The sequence below is a fragment of the Sceloporus occidentalis genome, unplaced genomic scaffold (genome assembly GCF_023333645.1).
Source record: "Sceloporus occidentalis isolate IW3139 unplaced genomic scaffold, rSceOcc1.0.p SCAF_5, whole genome shotgun sequence".
Lineage (NCBI taxonomy): Eukaryota > Metazoa > Chordata > Lepidosauria > Squamata > Phrynosomatidae > Sceloporus > Sceloporus occidentalis.
In genome coordinates, this window is record NW_028316985.1 from 10,113,112 (window position 1) to 10,130,517 (window position 17,406).

Consider the following 17,406-nt stretch of genomic DNA (forward strand, 5'->3'; position numbering starts at 1 on the left):
TGAGAAGGAGGATGTAGTTCCTCTAGCGCAAGGGGAAATTGAGGCTACACCAGGTGCTAATCCTGCTCTGCCAGATCCCAGCAGCTCAGAGTCACCACTAGGCTGCTGAGCCTCAGGAGGAATCCCTCCAGCACTAGGACCTGGCTGAGCCTCCTCCTCTGGGGCTGGGAGGTCGCAGCTGGGATCTGGCAGAGCAGGATTAGCACCTGGTGTAGCCTCAATTTCCCCTTGCGCTAGAGGAACTACATCCTCCTTCTCATCCTCTGAGTCCGGCTCTTGGCTGGCCATGACCGTTTTCTTCTTTCCGGTTGAAATTATCCAGATGTTTGTGGATTTCAATAGCTTCCCTGTGTATCCTGACATGGTAGTGGTTGGCATGGTCCAGAATTTCAGTGTTTTCAAACAGTATTTTATGTCCAGGATGGTTAGTGGTATGTTCTGCTACTGCTGATTTTTCTGGCTGGCCCAGTATGCAGTGTCTCTTGGGTTCCTTGATTCTTGTTAGCACACTGCATTTGGTGGTCCCTATGGAGACTTGTCCGCAACTGCATGGTATGTGGTAAAATCCTGCAGCTGTGAGGGGTCTCTCTGGTCCTTGGTTGAGCGAAGCATTTGCTGGATTTTCTTCATCGGTTTGTAAACCATTTGATGGTTGTGCTTCCTCACCACTTTGCCTATACTGTTTATGACTCCTTTGATGTGTGGTAAAAATACCTTCCCTTTGGGGGGGCTGCTTGTCTTCACTCCTCTGGGTTTTCCTGGGCCTGACAGCCCTTCTGATGTCTGAGCTGGAATAACCATTAGCCTGTAGAACCCAGTTGAGGTGCTTCAGTTCATCTTCCAAGAAGTGGGGTTTGCAGATGCGTTTTGCTCGGTCTACCAGTGTTTTTATTGTGCTTCTTTTTTGTCCTGGGTGATGGTTGGAGTTCTTGTGCAGGTATCTGTCTCTGTGTGTGGGTTTTCTATATACTGTGTGACCCAAATGTTGGTTCGGTTTGCAGATGACTAAGACATCCAAAAATGGCAGTGTCCCTTCCTTTTCTTTTTCCATAGTGACTTGGATGTTGAGGTGGATGTTGTTCAGATGGTTCAGGAATACAGCCAGGTCTTCTTCTCCATGGCTCCAGATAGTGAATTTGGATGTTTTGCATTAGCTTCTCAGCCTGAGGACTACCATCAGCACAAAACAATACACATGCAAATCACTCCTGCATTCTCAGGCTCACACAGTATGCTATAAGAACCCTTAATTTAAAAGGTCTGTGTACATGAGATCAGTGTGTGTGTGTGTGTGAATAGAGATATCTCTCTATTTCTGAACTTCAGAAGTAAGTTCACTGCGCCCTGGTGGCGCAGTGGTTAAATGCCTGTACTGCAGCCATTACTCGAAACCACAAGGTTGTGAGTTCAAGACCAGCAAAAGGGCCCAAGCTCGACTCAGGCTTGCATCCTTCCGAGGAGGGAGCTAAAATGAGTACCCAGACTGTTGGGGGCAAATTAGCTTACTTGCTAATTAGCTTACTTGCTGTTCACCACTATGATCTTTGGAATAGCGGTATATAAATAAAACAAATTATTATTAATTATTATTATAACAACTCCTCTCAGGAGACTTGTCACTGGGAAGCCATCCCAAGTGGTTTCATTTCAGTGGAGTAGTGAATCCTCTCTGAGGCCTGTTACAGACAGCCAAAATAAAGCTGCTTCGAGTCACAGTGGAGGTATGGTGTTTCAATGATGCATGCGTCCTTAAGAGTCCAGAAGCCACACCAAAGCCACGCTCCAGTCCTTAGGGCTGGAGTGTGGCTTTGGTGCGATTTCTGGACTCTTAGGACGCATGCATCATGGAAACACCATACCTCCACTGTGACTCGAAGCAGCTTTATTTTGGCTGTCTGTAACAGGCCTGAGTTTCAGTCTGAACTTGGGATCTACCCAAGATGCTCAGTCCTACCCCTCAAAGTCTAGGCTAAAACCCAGATTGGATTCAACCATTCTGAGATAGGTGAGTGACCTCACATTTGCCCACCTATATAAATTCCCCCTTAACTTGAAATTGCTAAGATTAACATCAGAGAGAGTGTGAGAGTGCTGAAGGAGTTTTGTTTTTAAAACGCAAAAGGCAATGCAGTCTTTGGCTGATTTAATGATCCTTTACAGATGCTGATAATGATTCTTTAAGGGCTGAAATAATTGCCAAATGGTCTCTCTTGTCAACTGTGAAAATTTAAGGGTGAACCTGTTTGCACTGGTTAGTTAAAGGCCTTTCTCCTGACAGCTATTCAGTAAAGTACATGGAAACAGTGGCATGTTGCTCATTTGTAATGTATATGATGCTTCTTCCATGTATTACAGCTGCAAAACAGGGATGTAGGTGTTTGCATTAGAAGAGAGGGGCAGCAGCTATTGTTACTGAAAAGCTTTTGTGGATAATTATGAACCTAAACCTCATGCCTGCATAGGTAGTTAGGAATAAAGGGCAGCAGGTGGGCTGGGGCAAAGCAATGTTACCTGTCAAATGAAGGCAAAATTGTACTTTTTGCACCACTGGTTCCCAGTCCAGTGTTTTGTCCTCATGTTAAAGTGGAGGTAAAGGAGACTGGCAGTGGAAAATTTGCAAGCTGGATGGGAGGGGAGAGATTTTTTAACTCTTTCCCTGCCCATCAAGAGTCAGGAATGATGGCATTTATAGCCTAAAGCATCTAGAAAGTACCAAATGGTTGTTTTGAGAAGATTGCATTCCCCAGAAGCCCAAATGTGGGGCTCAAAAATGGTTTTCACAGACACCCATCTGACTTTTCAGTGGATTAGAGCCCCACCTGGGAGAAGGTGAAGCCAGATCCAGAGTTTAGCCTGAGATGCCTCAGAGTCTTTGTTCCTGAGAGAACACCTTTCTAGGTCCTCCAGCGCAACTCTGTGGCTAACATCCAACAGAGGTTGATCATAGAATTGGACTGGAGGGTCTACAAATGCCTAGAGAAGTGTTTTCTGTAGAAATCTCTAGGTCTTCCAGTGTGCCTATATGGGAAACAGCTCACAAAGTCATGCTCGAGAACCTAGAGATTCTTAGAACGTATTAATCAAATCTTTAAATTATCAAGTTTGCAAAAGTCAAAGATGCAAATGTGGAGTGCCAAATAATTGATTGGGCAGGCAGGCAGGCCTTCCAAAATGTAAACAAGCCCTTAACGTTTTAATTATCCAGAAAGCTTATAGGGCAGTGGTGGCAAACCCATAGCATACATGCCAGAGGGAGCACTCACTGCCCTCTCTGTGGGTATGTGCACCGTCACTCCAACACTGCAGTACATTGGCTTTCTGTTGCTGCTCTTGTTATTCTGTGCCTACAAGTCATTTCTGACTTATGGCACCTCTAAAGCGACCCTGTCATGGGAGCTTATCACTTGGCTTATTAAACTGGCTTACCTCTATCCAGTTTAAGGCTTAATTCATGTGGCATCCTGAACTTATCACAAGCTTTTTACCACTGAATTTGCTGCCCAAATACAGCCCGGGTCCACTCAGTCTCTAAAAGGGTCACCATCACTGTTAAAGGGTTTATTGTCTCACAGGACCCTGGGATGGAATGGCCAGGGCAGTGTGGCACAAAATGGTGAAGATTATGTGGTGTTTCCTCAATGGATGGTAGTTGGAAAGCTTTGGGGCCAAGGAGAAATATTGCACAGAGAATCTGCAGTACTTGGTGGATCCTTAAAACTAAGGAAGAATTGTGAGGATGTCACCTCCTCCCACTGAGGCCCTTTCATTCCTTATTTGATCAATCTGTTTCCCCAGTCTCTGGTCGCCACCAATCTAAGTTCATCTGCCATCCAGCAAAGACTCCATTAAAGGAGTACCAGTGGTGCAGTGGTTAAATGCCTGTATTGCAGCCACAAGATTGTAAGTTTGATCCTAGAGGAGAGCTCCATGGTCCACTCATCCTTACATAGGTTGCTAAAATGAGTACCCAGCTTGTTGGGGGCAATTGGCTTACACATTGTAAACTGCTTAGGGAGTGCTTAAGTGCACTGATAAGTGGTATAGAAATGTACTTGATATTGCTATTGCTATTCATCCTGCCTTATGAAAAGAGTGAGCAAAGCACAGCCTACAGGTAGCTTTGCTGACTCCTAACATGGCCACAGCAGCCCTCCCAAGATTTCCATTTGCTTTATGCTCCCTAAAATGATAGATTCCCCTCCTTGCAAGTTAGGTGAAAAATTGTCCAACCTCTATCCTCGCATGTCTTAGAACCCCACAGGCCTCCCCGCCCCCCCCCCCGCCCCCCCCAAAAAAACAGAATAGTCCAAAGTAGGACTGTCCAGTTGCTTCCAGTTTTTGGAGAAATGGCACCTACAGGCCTAAGTGAGTTGAAGAGCCTGAAAAAGAGGCACTGTTGTCATGTCACGTCCTCTGTCAAAACTTTGGTCATGAATGAACATTAACAATTTGGAAATACAGTTGTCCCTTCAAATTCAGAAGGGATCCATTCTGGACACCCCACCCCCAAATGAATTGTAAAAATCACTGATATTGGGATCCCAATTATTATTATTATTATTAGCCTACCTCTCCCATGCAGATCGAGGCAGGTTACATAAAAATGATAAAAATACATGGTACAAATACAATAAATCATGAAGTTTATAAAACCAAGCCCACCCACCAATATAAAAATAAAAAGAGTTAATTACAAATTCAAATAAAGAAACATACAATCACAAATTCATTTAAAATTAATTAAAATCATGAAAAGGTGGCAGAAGATAAGGAAAACTATGGATAGATGGAGAGGTCTTGTTTTCGGAGGTCAGTCAGGAAAGGGCTGCCAGAACAGATCTCATTGGTTTCAATGGCTGTGTGTTCCTGCCTCCAGCGTGCACACCATTTTGTTCCTTCCCCACTTGCCATCCATGAGTAATCAATACTGCAGATTCCCAAGTCCACAAACAGTGAGGGACAACTGTAGTATGAAAATGAAGGGTTGCAGCTTTCCAGTGTTCTGAAAGGGGACCACTGTGTCCCTTTCTGTGCCCTCAAAGTTTCTCTCATATGCCCTGTGACTTCCCCATGTCTCTCTTAGAGGGGAAATATTAGCTTAGTATCTGAACCTGCTGTCCCCATATTTGCATCTTGTGTAGTGCCTTGGGTATGTCTTCCTAGCTCCTGAGCCATAAGCCAGATTTCTTTTTCCTAAGTGGCTTATTTTGGTAGCTTTCAGCTCCATCAAACCATGGCTAACTTTGCACGAAAGCTTTCTGTGAAATAGGGATCCCTCATTGTTTACGCTGTGGTGCCATTTGAACTTTTGGCTAACTTAATTTCCGAGCAGTAACAGCTTGCCTAAACTGTAGGTGTGCTACCTGGATACAGTGTGTGGGGGATGTTAATCTCTCTCTTTTCCCGCACCTCTCTTTTAAACAATAAAAGCATGCCTCTTTTTCCTGCTGCTCATTATAATTCACTTTTTAGCCCTCTTACAATAATGTTGTTCAATCATCTGCTCCCTCTCCTAACACCCCCCCCCCCAAAAGAAACATTCTTTCTTTTCTTTTGTAGCTGAGCAAACTGTTCTCAGTAATTTCTGAAAGCTTTTCAATTTCTCTCTGTAGGTTGTTGTTTCGTAACATTTTATACAAGAAAAGCTGCACTTGAGGCACAGAATGCACTGCACAATATTAAAACTTTACCTGGGGTGAGTACATTTACTTTCTTTTACTGTAATAATTTTGGAGGAATGTGGGTGTTGGGGGAGAGGGAAGGAGAATGCAAAGAAATAGCTCCCTTTTGAGAAGGTGGTACTTACAAGCACTTCATGTACAACAGCTTTCATTCTTTCAAGGAAGGTTAATGACCTTATGGATCAATGTAAGCTAACCCTGCCAAATAGACAGCCCAGATGTGGTCTTGTTAGGATGACTGAAAACTACACATAGCATTTTATGGATGCATACGTGAATAGGAGCAGGGGTTCGTATTCTGCATCAACACATCCAACCAACCACACTTTTTTTTCCAGGTCCGATCATGGTTTAAAAACCACATGTAGTAATAATAATAATAATAATAATAATAATAATAAATTTTATTTTTACCCCGCCTTTCCATAGTTATGATCAAGGCGGCTTACAAAATTATCTCCTTGATTTCTGGTGAGACTGCCCTGGGGCTGAACAAGATATTTTCTGGGAAACATTTTTTGTATGAAAGGAGATTTAGGGAAAGGCTGCCTACTCCCCACCACCATTCTAGAATATTTCATTCATTCCTACCAGTTGGAAACCATTTTGTTGCTCCGATCACTTCTTAAGAGGAATGCCACTGAAGTTAATCATAGATTATATGATTCTGTAATTACCTTCAGTGGCATTTCTCTTTTGCTTTCTATTTTCTCTTTTGCTTTTCAAGACTTTCCTTCTTTTGGGCCAAGTGATGCCACCATATATCCCATCTCATTACTAGATAATGGACTCTCTCTGAAGACAAACGAAGCCACTTCAATTTTTTTTTTTTTTTATTTTGCCTTTAGTGATATTATGAGGTATCCAGATCTGATTGGCAACTGTGACATTGTACACATGAATATGTTTTGGTTATCTTTTGAGGAAGGAGGTGGAAGCATAGCTGTATCCTTGTAACAAATGCTTTCACTTCCTTTTTGATCCACTCTGAAGACCTACTAACCAAAGTTTTCTCTAAAGAACTGTTGCCCAAAATTTCTCAAGACGTACAGAACAAAGTGACCAGATATCCTAACTGTAAAGGAGGACAGGAGACCGCAAGATGTAGGACATTCAAGAAGAATGTAGGGCATTACAACATAAAAGCTAGAAACAATAATGTAAGTTCGTGCTTCTTAGTCGTGATCAGAATAGAGGACATTTTGAGATTCCTCCTGGACAGAAGGTTGAAATGTAAGACATGCCCTGGAAAAGAAGGACATCTGGACACAGAGGAAACTTCCCTTTCAGCTATTTTTCAGAGTGGCTCAAATGGGAACTTCAGCTTTTGCTGCATGGTCATATTTCTCAACTCAATCCTGGACCTTTTTCTAGCTTGGCCATTCTGGCTCGACCATGAAACCCATTGAGTGACCTTGGGCAAGTCCCATGTTCTCAACTTCAAGGGAAGGCAATGACAAACCTCCTCTGAACAAATATTGCCAAGAAAACCCCATGATAGGTTTGCCTTAGGGTCTCTATAACTCTGAAGTGACTTGAAGGCACACAACAACAACAAGGAGGGTATATGGCAAGTTCGGTGCTGAACTGGTTGGGCATCATCTGGACAGTTCACACCAAAACTAGGGATTGGGTCCTGTGTCATCCAGAATACTCACTGTGAGGATGGAAGACAGGGCATGGTATTTGGACCATGGGGACACGGCTTAGGACTCTGGAGATGTCGGCTAAAATGCCTAATCATTTAAGAAATGCACTAGGTTTGAGGTGCTGCTACCTCAACCCAAATTGATTGGGGCTGGGGATCATGCATCGCAGTGCTATTCAAAGTATAGTCCATGGATTGGTGCTGGTCCGCCAACCATTAGGTGCCAGTCCCTGGAGTGCTTCTTGGAAAGAAACACTTGTACTCAGCAGATTCAGATATGATACCAGTCCCTGCCACACTGGGGTGGGGGAATTGCCACCTATAATTATGCGGTCACAGACTCAACAAAAGACTTACATTGAGGAAAAAACTGAACTTGAAACTAAGGCCCATTACAAACGGGCCGTTTTGTGCGTGCGGAGCGCGCACTAGGATTAGAAAGGGGCCGCCGCCATGAGGACGTCACGACCGCACCACCTCTATATGGGGCAGCGTGGAAGTGACGTCCTTGCTCCGCGCCAGGGTGCAAAATGCACCCTTTCCGCAGAGCAGGAAGGAGCTCCATTTCGGAGCTCCTTCCTGGTTTGGTCCGCTGGGCGCAGCCTTCAGATGGCTCTTTAAATAATGAGTAATATTAACAAGTCTCTCTCTGCATAACGAATAGTGAATTACCCTTAAAAAAATGACTCAAGTTCAAGGATAGAAACATAGTAATGTGAATAAAATTAATGTTTGCACGGTTTGTACCTGGAAAAGCCATCGCCAACAGAGGTTAGATAATAATCCTCTAATGGACAAAAAGAGCAAAGAAATGTGGTCTGTTTGGTAAGCACATTTACAATGTAGAGATAATGATTTGTTTATAACAAATAATGTGTAGATTTAGTAAGCTAGGCAGAAATATATGCTACAGAAGAAGGAGAATATTATATGAAACACAGGAAGGCAGTGACATTATTGTCCACCTCAGAGCAAACACAGGCTGCTACCACACTGCAGAATTAATGCAGTTTGACACTGCTTTCACTGTCATGGCTCCATCCTATGGAGTCCTGGGATTTGTAGTTCATTCTGTCACAAAGCCTAAATATCTCACAAAACTATAAATCCCAGGATTCCATGGCATTACGCCATGGCAGTTAAAGTGCATTAATTCTGCAATGTAAATGCAACCGCAAAAAGGAATCAAAAGGCAAATTAGGAGTGGCTATGGGTCCTTTGCTAGGACAAGAGAAAGAGTCCTTGTTGCTGCCAACATGTTGTCAGTCACACTGTCTAGGACTGACCTTGAACAGGTGGGTGAGAGCTTGTTGTTACTTGCTATCAAATCAACTGTGATTTACGGCAACCCTATGAATGCGAGATCTCCAAGATAGACTATGTTCAAGAATCCTGCTCAGGTCTTGCAGAGTCAAGGATGTGGCTAGAATAGGGCAAAATGAGGACATTGTCCCACCAAATACTGTATGAATTCTGCAATCTCAGTTGAGCATTTAGAAATACAAGTGCAGGCATCTGGAGAAAAGGAGCAGGCAGAGGGACCAAAAGAATGCAAACAGAGTAAATAAAAATTGTGTGGATTATTTTCCAAGACTCACTCTCTACAATGCTAGAAATCTGGGGACTGAATAAAAATATTTCAGGGAAAAGAACTCTTATTTGGGGAAACAGTTTAGGGACCTCATAGCAATACCTCTGTCTCCAACTCTTGTTGTATATTAAGGACAGTGCTGATTTTCTGATACCTCTCTGAGTTATTTTTCCATTCTTTGTCATTTTGTACTATTTTGACTTTGAAGGGTACCATGCTAATTCTTTTTTTACTACAAAATGTGAAAGGCACCATTCTTCTGGTTTCTAGTCTCTTTCCCAAGTTTCTAGAAAGCTGAACTTTCAATGCTCGGAGAATCCGAATTCAAATCCACATACCGCTAAGTGAACATGCAGGGCTACCGTGTAATCTGCAGTTGTTACTTTTGCACAACTGCAGGTACTGAATTATGTTTTGAGCTGTTAATGATGCTGGAAGATAATTAAAACAAGATAATTATTATTCGTTGCCTCTAGCATGGTTTCTTAAAGGAAGCTGTTTTGGTTTTTTTACTATACAATTAGTATATGCAATTAGAGTATTAGTGAAAATCAAATCATTTGAGATGAGGTGCTGGAGAAGAGTGCTGGGGATATTGTGGACATCCAGACAGAGAAACAAAGGTGTCCTTAAAGAGATCAAGCCTGAAATACCCCTAGAAGCCAAAATGATGAAATGATGCTGTCATAGTTTGTATTTAAAATAAATAAATACTTTGGCCACAACATGAGATAAGACAATAATGCTAGGAAAGGTTGAGGGTAGTAGAAAGAGGGGAAGAACACACAGAAAATGGCTAGACTTGGTTAGGGAGGTCAATGAGGCCTGAATCTATAAGAGCAGTGGAAGACAGGAGGGCTTGAAGGTGTCTCATCCACAGGGCCACCATGAGATTGACTTAAGGGCAGTTGACGACAACAACAACAACAACAACAACACATTTAGTGTGGGTACAGTGGAGAAAAAAATGCAGCAGGGGCAAATGAGCCATAGAAAAAAATGGGCCATAGTTTGTTGGTAGAACACACATTTTGCAAAAAGAACATCTTAAGGTCAATCCCTGGAATCTTGGTTCAAAGGAACAGGTAGCAGATAATGGGGAGAACCACTGTTTGCAATCCTGGAGAGCCACTTCCAGTCAGACCAGACAATAATGGGTTAGATGAACACATATGTTGATCTAACATAAAGCATTTGTCAATGAATTAAAGTGTACCTGTAAGAAAAGAAGTTAGGCAGTTTTATCATAGATATGAGAATTGGGTCATTATAAGCATGTCCTATACTCTCAAGCTGTATTGATCTGCCAAGGATAGTCTTAATTAGTCCTTTACCATCCCACTTTTTCAGCTGCTTTTAAAATGTTCTGGTTTCTCTCTGCTCCTGCCCCCTTGATCATAGAATCATGGAGTTGGAAGAGACCACAAGGGCCATCCAGTCCAACCCCCTGCCATGCAGGAACTCTCAATCAAAGCATCCCCAACAGATGGCCATCCAGACCTCCAGGGAAGGAGACTCCACTACACTCTGAGGGAGTGTGATCCACGGCCTTATTTCAGTTGTTGAAAACTGAGTTCAAAGTGCAAAACTAGCCGATCTCTTCAGATTAAGTACTAAATGTGTTGCCATCAAATGTGGCTCATACATCCAGATTTCTACTTACATTCATTTGTTCACTTTATTTTGCTGGACTCTTCAGGGTGAATCTTATTGATTTATTTTTCTGATTTATTATTTCAGTGTGAGTTAGTTTTATGGGCTCTGTCCCAACTTTCCATTGTTAAAAGAGGGAGCCAACAACATCAAACATCTTTTCTGTACATATACAAAGCTATGCTGTTATTTCTTCTCTTCCAACATTCATGCGAAAACAGCATTGCACTTTTCCTCATGTTCGATTTCCATGAGGGATACAGATGGCCTGTGAATGATTTTGACATCTATGTCCAACAGCAATCTTGTGGAGAAGTCTTACATTCTTTTCTGTTTTGGTTTTGGTTTTGGTTTTGCAAGCACATGAGTCTATAGTGTTAGATGTCTTCTTAAACCTCAGGAATCTGTGTTCCTGGAAAGTGCTGGCAAGTAGCTTGTTTTTCACTGATTTCATTCTCTCAGTGGAAGGCCTGGAGTTCATCAAAATGTAGGGGTGGTATGAATATTTGTCATTATTTGTTTCTTGGCTAACAAATTGATTTCCCAACACTTAGAAATCCCAGTAAAGGAAGAATAAATCAGAAGCGAGAATTTTGCAGTTTTTCACACACAAAAACACGATTTTCAAAAACATATTTTCATGCAAAGGTGGTGTTCTGTTCACAAAAACATGGTTGGTGTTTTGCACAAAAAATATGATTTTCTGGAATCACCTTTCTTTGGGGTGTTTTGGCACGAAATTGTGCTAAAACCACTGTTTTTGTATGTACAGAGACATAGGAGTCTTGTGTGAAAACTGTAGGGGTTTTACACAAAAGACTACAATTATCATGCCAAGCAAAATTATATTTCTGCACAGAATAATTTGCTGGAAAACTTTGATCTGCAAATACTGGGCAAAAATTGCATAAAAGTATTTGCAGGAAGGAAACTCTGGAAATTATTTTCCTCATGTGTGAGTATGAAATAATCAAAGATTTCTTTCCCCAATCAAAAGTGAAAATCCAGAACGGCTTTGTTAGCTTTCTTCCTTTCTCGGCTGTGTTTTTTGTTGTGTTTACATTTCAAATGAAGTAGGTCTCCATGTATGCTTTTATGTATGGTGCTAGCATATAATTTACCCACCCTCACATACTTCTTAACAGAGATACAAACACATTGACACTCTCTCTGTTCCTTTGAATTTCAGCCTTTCCCCCTCTTTTTTTTTTCTTTTTGGTGGCCATGAAGAATATGTTGCTAAGGCATGAATGATTAATGTTGCCTCTTGGAAGGAAATATTGCTTGGATGCCTTGCTGTTTGATTACAAGCCTTGGAATTAGTCAACATTTCCATAATTCTAAACCAATATACACCTGTTTTCCCACTGTGATGTGAAGGCACAACTTAATTTAACAGAAACCCTGCTGTGTTAAATCTCTCATTAAACAGTGAGCTGGGTCTGTAATTTAAAGTTGCAGCACCACTATTTTAAGAAAATTGTCAATTTTTGTGTGTGTGTGTGTTATGAAATTAATAAGAAGCTAATGGTCCATTTGGCAGCAGTACTTTCCCTGGAAACTTCTAGAAGGAGGGGGAGAACTACAAAAGAGTAATTGAACATTATTGCTTGCTTAGAAAAGCAGGCAAGATGTAGGAAGATTGGGATTAGAGGCTATGAGTGCGAAAAGACTGTTGTTATTTGATATCAAGTTGACTTTGACTTATGATGACCATATGAATGAAAGACCTCCAAGACCTCCAGTCATCAACTGCCTTGCTCATTTCTTGCAAACTCAAGGTTGTTGCTGGCTTCCTTAACCAAATCCATCCAAGTGTACTGTGGTCTTTCTCTTTTTCTATTACTTTCCACTTTACCAAGCGTTATAATGTTTTACAGTGTGTCATGTTGTCTCATGAAGTGCCCCAAACACAATAGCCCCAGTTTAGTCATCTTCACTTCCAGTGAGAGTTCAGGGTTGACATGTTCTAAGGCCCATTCAATTGTCCTTTTAAAACAGATTCTATATATGGTTAAATTATGTATGTATGTATGTGTGTGTGTGTGTATATATATATATGTGTGTGTGTGTGTGTGTGTGTGTGTGTGTGTGTGTGTAGCATCACACATTCTAGTGAATGTTGCTGGGTAAGAAATCAGGACGAAGGCTAGGAGAAGTTGGTTTTTGGACTGGGAAGTCCCAGAATCCCCAATCAACATGGTGGGATTCTGGAAGTTATAATCCAAAGGAATAACTTTCCCAAATTATGGTTAGGGTGATATGATATAGTTGCAACAGATGACTGAGACATTTGGCATCAATGGCTTTTTGTTTGGGAAGACATGGCTGTCCTGAAACAAAGCCTCACTGTTCCATCCTTGCAAGTGATGGGCTGTTTCCTAGAACTGGCAAATCATTCAGTGAAGCTCCACAGGAATCTGCACATCATGTCTTAAAAGGTATGACTTTAGGTGACCAAAAGAAAGTCACTCTGGACACAATTCCCAGCCCTACTAATTGTACCTAATGTTGCTCTTTTGTTGGACTTATTGAGCTCAAAGTAACTTACACTCAGAGCTTGACTACGTTTTGTAGTCCAAAACATAGCTATTCCAAGCTGCATATAAAACTAATAAAATGCAATAAAATCAGACCACATCCAATATATCCATTAACAAGGAACACTTAATTTTTTAAAACAATAACATGAGAACAAATCCATTGCACCCACTAAGAAAGAAAGCTACTTTTTAAAAAGAGTCTACATCCAATTGCTAGTCCTGAGTAGACCTGTTGAACTGACAGGGCTTACTTGAGTGTTGACTTACTAGCATTTGACTTAAAGGAGTTACTCTAGCTGAGATCAGTGACTGGACTGAGGCCAAAAGCTTTTGTTATGTCACAGAACTATTCCTTACTCCATTCATGGCATATACTAAAAAAAAAAAAAAAAACATTTCCAGATAGTTACTGATATATAAAAATCTATAACTTCTTTCAAAATAAAGATGTTATTAGTTTCAAAGGTACTTTAAAAGATGTACAGTCAAAATATCTGCATCTCCATAGGAACATTCTCGTTGTGATTTCTACTCCTATATGCTAGAAAATTGATTCTCGGTTTCCTAATATAGTTTGATCTGATTGGCTTTTTCTGTACCATCAAAAACCTGATGAAATGTATATACAGCACATCCCAAATTCATTTCACCCTAATCTCTAGGCAGGGGCTTTATGATTGTTTCTTTTGAAAGACTATTTCTATTCATGTGGTGTTGCAGCTGTTGCTACTCTTATAGTAACATTAAACTACAGAAATAAAAATAACTGAGGAGTGCTCCCCCCATAATAGTTAATCAGCTCATCAATCTGAGCCTTCCCTCATCTCAGCAAATTATTCTAACCATCTGTCTGAAATTAAAGATTATTCAAAGATTGGGCCCTTTCACACTAAATAAGTATAGCACTATGATTCCACTTTAACTGCCATAGGTTCCCATTCTATGGACTCATGGAGTTTAGGGAGGGGTATTGAGAATTCTCAGCCAGGGAAGCCATCTATTCTCTAACCAAACTATAAACTACAGGATTCCATAGGATGCAGCCATGACAACTGGAGAGGAATTGTAGTGTCATATTTGTGCCCTATGCACCCAATCTGCTGTCCTTCCTAGGTAATGAGTTTCAGAGAGAATCCACTGGCTGCTGAGCATTCTTATTTTCCTTCCATCACCATCCATCCCCAGAATCCAGAAGCTACATTACAAAAATGTGATATTTTTTCAAGCTCTGGATATATACTCTTCCAACACTTCATGAGTGAAAACCAGGACATATGTGGCCAAACAACATGAGAGTGTAGCCAAGATGGCAAAAGGCTCTTTGATTCCCTTATGGGAGAAAAGTGAGTTATATTTTTAAAACAGTTATTATTGAAGAAGAACACACAAGCTAGGAGAGGCTGCAGCAGTTTGCTTTTGCCTGAGTTTCCTTGGAAGGGTAGGCTTCCACTCCTTCTCTTTACTCACCCTCCATGCTGAGCTAATTAGGTACAAACTGCATTTGCAGCAGTTGAAGTAAACTGAGGGCAAAGGGAAAAAGTGGGAGGAGGAGAGGGAAAATGGGACAATTTAAAAGAAGGTGAGAACACAGAAGATTAATTAGGATGGTTGCTCCCAGATGAGTAGAGTTGGAGGGTATGTTTTAACTGCCCTAGGATGGGATCCAGTGGAATCCTGGGGCTTGCAATTCAGGGTTGGGTATTTAGCATTCTTCTCTAGCAAGCTGCTCTAGTGTTTCCTCAGACTTCATGAAAATATGCTGTCATGGAAAGTCTCCAACCCCAAACCAGATAGAAAACTTCCCCAAAACATCCAAAAATGTTATCTGGAATTATACAATGTTATTTATGGTGGCCAAAATGGCAGCAACACCTGGGCAGTATCCTCTGAAGTTCTACAGGAACTGAAATTGACAGTGCAGCCTGCTGGGCTCCAGGGCATTCCCAGCCATGGCCTAAAGTAACCCCTTGGAACTGGGGGAAATGGGTCTGACCTCCATTGCAAAGGCTCCAGGGGACACCAGCCACCACTGGCTTCCTTTAGTAATGCTGGTTATTTGCCTCTGCCTAACATGAAAAGCAATAAAAAGTTGATTCTTTGTAGTCTGGGACATTGCACCATCTGCTTTCCTTGTTACTAACTGCTGTCAAATTGGCTTCAATTTATGGTGATCCAACAAATGAAAAACTCTCAAGACACCCTGTCATCAACAGACCTGCTTAGTTCCTGTAAACCCAGGACTGTGGCTTTCTAGACTGAATCAGTATACCTCTAAGGTGGTCTTCCTCTTTTCCTACTGCTTTCAGCTTTGCCAAGCATTCTTGCCTTTGCTAATGAGTCATGTTATCTCATGATATGGCCAAAGAACCATAGCTTAGTTTTGTGTTTTTGGCTTCTAGGAAGAGTTCAGGCTTGATTTGCTCTAGGACTCATTTAGACAGTGAAACTCTCATCAACAAAGAAGAAATAGAAATCGTAAAAGAGTTCTCATACTTGGGATTAAACATTGATAGGAACAGGGATTGCACCCAGGAAATTAGAAAAGGTTAAGAGTGTGGGGAGTGGCTATGAAAGAACTAAAAAAATACAAATATATACAACTGAGCACAAAAGTTAGAATCATACAAGCCATTCTATTCCCTACTGCCATGTATGGATGTGAGAGCTGGGCAATTAAGAAAGGAGCAAAACTTTTCGGCAATACTTTTGCACTGGTGGGTGGGTGGTAGTCTTTGGGATCATTTCAAATACTATGGTTCTATGAATTTATGAATCTTCTTTCTTTCTTCATCATAATTTTTGGTGTTTCCTTAGAAAGCTGAGACGCCCATCTCTTAAATTATACCTAATCTGACCCTCTACACCATATATTCATGTCAGCTGATTGGAATTCATCCTTCTTAGCCTACTCTCTGGGCCCCAAAGGTCCATAACGCTTGGAAGTTCAAAGTACTATTAACATAATGTGGTCCAATAACATAAAATATCTTAGATATTGCTCTTAAATGGTCCCTAATTTTTATTTTATGTCAGGCTGACTGGCTCTCAAATGCCCTACTGGGATTCCTTGGGCTGGTTAATGCTAAATAAATGTAACATGATAATGGCTATTAGTCTTTTACTTTTATGGGCTTACATAGCCAAATGCTGGGTTTAATCCTCAGTTAAACACTGCCTTGCTTTAGTTCTGCCAGGTTCCCTCTTTCAGACTGACTCCATTTATTGCTGTGATCTGAGGTCCTTGATACAGAATTGACTGAGGCCTTCTGACACTACAGCTATTCTCATTGGGGAATTCCCTATGTGAATACATTTAATTAAGGGTGTAATAACTGAGAAATATAGTGTTCAGAAAGCTCTTAAAACTTTAACAGCAAAAAAGGGGGGGAAATGGGCAGAATCCTAATGTCTTGTAAAATATTAATAGCCTCTTTCTGCCAGATGTCATCTGTGAACATGGGTTTATTTCTCCTTCCACCTGTCTTTTCCTGCTACCCCTCCCTCTCCTGCTGCCACACACAAACTCCAATTTTCCTAACGAAAATATTACTGTGGACTTTTATTAAATACACTGTATACTGGATTACAAAGGGAATTGTTTTCATGGGGAAACATTTTTTTCAAAATATTCAATTTTTAACAATAGCAGGGAAACACAATGTGAAGGAAGAAGCTAGGGGCAGGGCTACAGGGGAAGGATATAACCTAGAAGCTTGTCTGTAAAAATGTTAGGTAGGACCAAGTAGAGATGGAGTTAGGGCAGTCAGAAACAGAGTGAAGGCTACTTAGGAGTAACATAATGGAGGAGACCTGAGTAGGGTTTCTGGGAATTGAGAATGTGGAAAGACCTAGAATAATAGAATCAGAAAAAAACAAAAGACAGGGATACTCAATCAAAGCAGTTTTAGTAGATGGCCATCCCGTCTCTATTTACTCCACCACACTCCAAGGCAGCATGTTCCACTGTCAAACAACTCTTATCACCAGGAAATTCTTCCTAGTTTAGGGAGAAGTGTTACTTTTTCTGAAACTGAGATGTTAACTACATACTGTATGAGGAACCTACCTAAGGCTAGATGTTTATTTTATGTTTTATTTTCTACATCTCTTTCTGGATGTTTAAATGTAATAATTCACAAGGAAAACTGGCTATGGTGTTTATCACACTATACTCTTATAGTGCTACCATTCCACTTTGACTGCTCTAGCTGCCTCCTGTTGCATTCTGGGATTGGCAGTTTTAAGGAGGGGTATTTAGAATTCTCAGGCAGAGAACTTCTGCCTGAGAAT

The 17,406-nt window shown here is 41.1% G+C and overlaps 1 protein-coding gene across 21 annotated transcripts in view; it reads left to right on the plus strand.

Moving 5' to 3' along the window:
- The window catches only part of LOC149311644 (CUGBP Elav-like family member 2), a 628,876-nt gene that overhangs the window by 476,963 nt on the left and 134,507 nt on the right, over positions 1-17,406 (plus strand). For all 21 annotated transcript variants that reach the window (XM_089527529.1, XM_089527527.1, XM_089527528.1 and 18 more), the window contains one exon: positions 5,613-5,695. In XM_089527529.1, the coding sequence (XP_089383655.1) occupies positions 5,613-5,695 (83 nt within the window). The remainder of the gene's footprint in view (positions 1-5,612; positions 5,696-17,406) is intronic.